Source organism: Physcomitrium patens, chromosome 17 (assembly GCF_059467195.1).
Source record: "Physcomitrium patens ecotype Gransden chromosome 17, ASM5946719v1, whole genome shotgun sequence".
Lineage (NCBI taxonomy): Eukaryota > Viridiplantae > Streptophyta > Bryopsida > Funariales > Funariaceae > Physcomitrium > Physcomitrium patens.
The window spans coordinates 6,882,158-6,888,760 of NC_143426.1; the positions used below are offsets into that span (position 1 = coordinate 6,882,158).

Sequence of the window (6,603 nt, forward strand, 5' to 3'; positions counted from 1 at the left end):
ATGCATCTGGATACATGTATTTGGTTGTCTGAATACATGTATATCCAAACCTCCCTTTAATTGTCCCTCTCATAAGTTGATTAGCTAACTTATAACCTCAGATTGTTGTAAAAGGTGCGGTAGGTGGCAAGTGATTTTTAGCTAATCTTTTTCAAATCTTCACTAAAATCCCAACTAACCTAATCCATTACTAACTCTTTACCACCTTTATCCACCAGTGTTATATTTGGCCACAACTTATTGGAGGTTTGAGTGTATTTGGTAACTTTGTCGTCATCAAGTGAGGACACGTCATCTTTATGTCGTGCTTGTTTGATTTTGGACAAGAGTTTGATTCTTGTCGCTTGCCTAGACGGGCCCACCATCACGAGCTCGGAGGTTATCAGATATGGAATAAGATTTAATCAAACAATATTATTGACCTCTGTCATAGTATAATTATGTAACAATAATGTATTACAAATGTAAATGTATAATATTATAATCATGTTATTAAAATTAATCTGAATTACAATCTGACATAATAATATATTAATACTATTAATAATGTATATTACTGGTGAAACCTGTGGTGTCTGTTGGTAACTCACTCCAATTGCTCCAACATATTTGGCAAGACAAAGGTGAAGGAAAATGTTTGCACTCATCTTGTCCGCACGCACCATTGTCTCCGTTCAGCCATGACAAGAGATCCATTGGAGAAATATGTATGTTACATTGTTGCGTTGTTAGATTCTTCATTCATTGACAATTGGTTGCATTTTTATGGAATTTATGAGTCATCAGAATCTTGTTCATCTCTGTTTTCTTTTTGGACTCAAGATCAGCACAAATTAGGGGATGCACTGCTATTTTATTAAAATGTTGTTTTAGTTTTGAATTAGATGTAAGAGTAGAACTTTTGCACTTTTCCTTCTAATTTAATAAATTTTCTCTTTTTTTGTTGGTTTTGTTTTGAGAGATTATTATTGTTTTTTAAATACCCCGAGTTTGTGTGATATTTGTTTAGTGACTTACTGCAGCAATCTACATCTGTCTTTACAACAAACTGGATCGAGGCGAGAGCTGGGATGACTACTACGAGCTTAATACTATGTTTATGGTACCTTCTTTTGAAGACCAAAACACATGGTCACGTTGTGATTATTATGCAAGAATTTTTAATGTTACCGAACTTGAATTCTTTGTTTATGATTTCAGAGCTGAAACATTTTGTCATAATAGCCTTTCTGATGTTTTGGAAATTTGAATGGAGTTTATAGGCAATGGTACAATATGGGTAACCAAAAGGATTCTCACCAAATCAATGTTGTTTTTCAATTTGTTTTATGTGTGTTATAAATTAGATTTTTTGGATTTCTTCAAGATTAATAATAAGAATAGAAGAAGTTATAATACTCTATCTTGAATACTAATTTTTAAGAAAAACTTAATAATTTTCACATTCTTTTGATTCCTTTAGAGCTCAAAACGAAAATTGTCTCAATTTTGGATTTCAAGCAAAAGGATCAATCTGGAATAGGAATTTGTAGTGAAATAGTTCCTAAACATGGAATAATGTGTGATTTTTCACACAATGAAAAAAGACAACAATTTTATAATATTTTCATTTTGGAACCACATAACATGCTCAAGCCCAAATTTAATAAATTGCAAAATTATTTTTTTTGACAAAATAATGTCTTTTCTCTTTCATATTCTCATCATATGTAAAATATGGTAAATTAGAAGGAAAATCAATATTCACATTTGACATATATAATAGGTGATTATTGTGTCCCAACATTCCTACTACCATACCTTATAGCTTTAATATTTTTATGATGCTTATTTCATTTCCAATTTTTTTTTTCCTAAAGTCCAGGAAGTTTGGTCCGGGATACCCTGATCAGATTATTGCCCTTTTGTATACTATCTTTGCACATTTAAGATAGTGGTCTAAGTTTCATTTATTGTATGATACATGTCATAAACATTTTTGTTTTTACGCTCAAGAATCTATTCGAAGCTCTGTTCATGGTATGACATCTCTCGTACTTAATAGTGACAGTCAAGTCAATCCTCATTTCTTGTTTCATCGAGCTCACCATGGAGTTACAACATATAACCACTTCTAATCATTTGTTGAAGTCCAACAGCTGGCATGGATACTTTGGACTCTCTTCAATTCTATTATAAGGTGAAATATTCTAGCATCGTCTTCGATTTTTCAAAAATATTTGTAGATATTTTGGTCTAACAAAACAAAAGTGGATGAAGTGCCAGGAGAGATATTTAGTATTTTCTATCTTGTTAAAGTGCGAGACAGAAGCAACCAGAACCACAGTATTACTATGGCCATTGCTTGCCATTGTGGCGTCCTGTCTTTCCGATGTGACACTCTTATCTTGCTTGACAACATTGCTGGAACTTTCAGCTGCTAGGTCTGTTAATCAGTCCAATCTTTCTAATCTTGTTCACATCATGCACTGATATAATCTTGTGTTGTTAACTTGTTGGTCATTTCCCTAGAGAATGCTTGTACTGCATACAGTTTTGTTAGGTTTTTGAAGATGGAGCTGGGCTCGTTCCATGATAGAATCAGATGCAAACGTAGGTTACCTTGAATTACCTCCCGGGTCGTGCTGGCTTATTGTCCCGCTCCCACTCCCGGGTCAGATGATTTGGATAAAGTTTGGAGAACTCAAAATTTTCAATATTTTTGAGGTAAATACCATTCGATAAGATGAAGTGTATTTTTTAAAGAAATTTATAATAATTTCTTATGATCTTGTGGTGAGGAATTCGATTGATGGTGCTTCTTTTTCCGTCAGGTTGATAAATTGGGTGAAAGACACATACCCAAGTAGAGGTTATCAATCCGAGCTCCTTCCGGAGGTAGAGGCTTGCACTCGCACATTTCAGGACAATGAGCGGTACAAGTCTGACAGTCGGTACTTCCGAGTGTGGAAAAGCTGATCGACAAGTGCGCTCCCAGTGGCTTGTTTAAGAACTGCCTTGGAGACGGACTGCAGAAGAAACTCAGTGTTGCAGCTCGCATGCGCGTCGAATCTCCATCGCCGCGCTTTGCGCGCGCTGCTCCTCTCTCTTACCTTTTGTCTTAGCCGTTCCGTGTCGTCTTTGGTGGCCGCTCGCGTCTGCTGTGGCTCTCCTCCTCTGCATGCGGTGATACCGCGGTAAGTAGCTATTTGCTTTCCCGTCCTCGTCTTTGTTTTGTATTAGTGTGCGTGAGTGGCGGATTGGTGTATTGGTTGCGGCTGTTTTCAATTCTTCTTCGTTTGAGGCGCTGGTCGGTTGTTCATTAGGGTTGATGTGCATTGTATGGAGTAGAGGAGTAGTTGGAATCATTTTCTCGAGAGCAAGGAGCGGAGTTTGATAAGAAAGCGCCCGGTTCTTGCGTTTTCTGTTTTGATTTTTCTTGATTTTTGGTCTTCTCATGTAGTGGTTAGGGTTTGACATCGGATCAACCGTCGCTGACGAGAACTCCTCCTGTGCGCCGTTGTTGATAACTCCGCCTCTGTGCTGCTGTCGAGAACTCCGCCTGGGCGCCTGCCTCGCGGGATTCCTGAACCGACAAAGTTTGGTGATCGTGTTATGGACCGCCGTATGCAGGAGGTGAGCTGCGAAGTTAGCTGTATGCGGAATGCGGAAGTGTGAGTGAGTGCATGTGTTGGGAGGGCTGTTTTACTAAATCGACTTTGGTCCGGTTCAGTCTAGTAGAAGATCACTGCTTCCGAATGATGTTCCTCCAAACATGAAGGACATCAAACACAGATGCTGGAGTGTTGATCCCGCAGAGAGACCATCGTTTGCTCAAATTGTACCTCCTCTGAAAGAAAGTTACGTCTCATCATGCATAAGCAAAGTCTAGCTAGTTACACATAAAAGAGAGGTTATTGATTGTGAAGTTTAATCTGTTTGATGGATTATTCTAATTTGGATTGAAGTTTAGTCCGATTAATGTTATTGTTGTAGCCCGGGTTGAATGTCATGTCATGATAGTGAAGTCAAATAATTATGTTGAGTCCAAATTAATGTGTCCATGTACATTTTCTTGATAATGATTTGAGTCAGTTAATTATGTAGTGTAGATAGTGGAATCAACAATGTAGAAAGGTTTGAGCTATTATAAGACTGGAATCATGAGAGAGCAATTGTAAGATCAGATTCCTAATTGAAATTGGAAAAAAAATGACCATATTTTTGTTTTTATAAGTATTTGATAAATATTGAGTTGCATGACAACAGGTGTTGTGTGAATGGAATCGTGAGAGAGAAATTGTAAGATCGGATTTCTAATTGAAATTGGAAAAAAAAGATGACCGTACTTTTGTTTTTATAAGTAATTGATAAATATTGAATTGCATGACAACAAGTGTTGTGTGAATGGTTATGGCTTAATAGAGTAATGAGTCAACCATTTCTATGTGCATTGGACATGAAATGCATGACCAATAATATAATAGTTATTGTATAACTAGTTATGTCTTGGAAGTGTGCATTACAATTGGTATTTGGTATACAAGTTTAATGAGTAAGTGGAAACTTATTTTCACTCCAATAGTGTGTTGTTGTCCAATGTTGCTTGAGCCTACCTTGCTGCTATCACCAAAGACATCAACTCACAGTAGCCGCCATCTATGTATATTGCTTAGAACACATGTTTTATAGCTTTGTTACATAAATTTATCCATTTTTCATTTTCAGTCACTCAAATTCCATGATTTTGGTAATCTTGGGCACTTGATTTCTACCTAGCAAAAACATGGTCAAAAGAATCGCAATAGTGAATTCCAATGCGTTTTTTTTTTTCCTAGATTTATATTAATTTTATGAAAAAAAATTAAATTTTTATTAAGAGATATTGTGAATTTTTTATAATTGTATTTATAATAATGGGATTTTCAAAATTCGAAATTCTCCAATCCACCTTAAATTCCAAAAGTAATAAATAGGCTCTTCTATAATCCATGAATATCCTCTATAACCAAGGTTGTGATCATATTGCAAAGCATGCTTCTCTAAAAATTCGAGAGTCTTTGCAAATCTACTAGTTTCAAATCAACCCTTATATCATAGACTTAGTGGTTTTAAGACTTGAAGTGGATGCTCTTTGCAAGCTCCTCATATCATAGTTTCTCCCATCTCTTTACACTGTAGCTCTTCAACCTCCTTCCAAACTCCTTACACCATACTATTATACCATAGCTCCTTTACCATTACAGTAAAATAAGCACCCAATATATGTTCTCCTCCATCTTAAATTTTACAAATTGCACCATTCATTCCAATTAGTATGGAATTAGTTTAAAATAAACCATGCTAATAAAAAATTTAATTTGTAATTATTTTGGAAGGAGACATTTTTATCTAAATTAGGGTTGAATTTTCTAAGTAATAAAACCATATTAATTGATGGATGTTCAAATAGTGTGAAAATCACACTTAGATTATTAGTGTAGTGTGGTGGTAGTAGATAAATCCTAAATTAAGACAAACATTGAAAGCTTCAAAATTTGCCAAAGATATTTGTACTAGTGTGAAACAAATTTTATTAACTTCTAGCTATTTCAGTAGGCCAATTCACAACATTATAGAGTAGCGTTGCCATGCGTGGCAGGGCCCAATAAATATTCTCCTCAAAGATGACAAACCTGCTATGGTGCTACAATATCAGCTACACGTTAAAATTAGTCCAAAGTTGATAGTCTCCTCATGGTTCATTCACATAGCATGTTCAACATACATTACGTGGGATTTTGCATCAGGCAAGGTGAAAAAAATCCATAATAAATTACATTCTATAGTAGTGCGGCAGTAAGTGAATAGTTCCTTGAACACAAGTAAGGGACCGTAGTGCATTTAGTGCAGCATAACGTAGTGCTACAAGCATATAGTAGTTGTAGTAAGATAGGATGAATTCCAAAATATTAAATTATTTTCTGAAGTTACTTTCTTTGAACTTCAAGAATGAAAATACAGAATGCAGATGTTATATGGAAATAAACCTTTAGTCCAAATTGCTAAATGTTGCATCCATTCAAATCTTTAGGCACCACAATCTAACACCTTTCAATTATATATTAAAAATTGTGTTGTGTAGTTGGAGGGCTATAGTAAATGGAAAGTGATGGATTTACTATTGTACTATTTTCTCTTCTTTATATTATTACTAGCATACTGTTATAGTTCTACGATAAAACATAAAAATTACTTTGAACATTAAATAGTATTCAAGTTTCAATATACATCATATAGTTAAATTGATTTATGTATCATTATAATTCATATAAGACCTTAATTTTGACAAAACCATGTAGTTAGAATATGTTGTAATTCCCTTCTTTTTTAATCACATTCACCTCTTTTAACTCCTAAAGGACCAAAACTATATTTTCAAAAAACACACATTAAACCAACCGTTCTTAATGCTACTATAAAACATTCAAAAACTTAATTTTTTTTTAACTCTTAATTATAAGATCTTGATAATTCTACTTAAATAACTTGCCAAATTTTTTACATAATTTTTGACCACACGAATTTGATGATTATAACATTTAAACCAAGTTCAATTGCTTTTGCACTACAAATTTTTAGGGT

The 6,603-nt window shown here is 34.6% G+C and overlaps 1 protein-coding gene across 2 annotated transcripts; it reads left to right on the forward strand.

The window, feature by feature from the left end:
- Positions 1-2,190: 2,190 nt before the first annotated feature.
- LOC112294129 (uncharacterized) lies at positions 2,191-4,215 on the forward strand. Of its 2 annotated transcripts, none has more exons than XM_073539995.2 (3): positions 2,191-2,423; positions 2,814-3,176; positions 3,443-4,215. In XM_073539995.2, the coding sequence occupies exons 1-2, from the start codon at positions 2,254-2,256 to the stop codon at positions 2,956-2,958; spliced, it is 315 nt and encodes a 104-aa protein (XP_073396096.1). In that variant the 5' UTR covers positions 2,191-2,253; the 3' UTR covers positions 2,959-3,176; positions 3,443-4,215. The 2 variants fall into 2 exon arrangements, 1 of the variants encoding a protein (XP_073396096.1); XR_002973233.3 differs by having other exon boundaries at positions 2,355-2,706.
- The last annotated feature ends 2,388 nt before the right edge of the window (positions 4,216-6,603 follow it).

Bases quoted from the DNA above. Each gene is read 5' to 3' on its own strand.
- LOC112294129 (XM_073539995.2), top strand. From the start codon at position 2,254: ATGAAGTGCCAGGAGAGATATTTAGTATTTTCTATCTTGTTAAAGTGC. The intron at 2,424-2,813 runs GTCTGTTAATCA...TTTTTCCGTCAG, and splicing joins CTGGAACTTTCAGCTGCTAG to GTTGATAAATTGGGTGAAAG.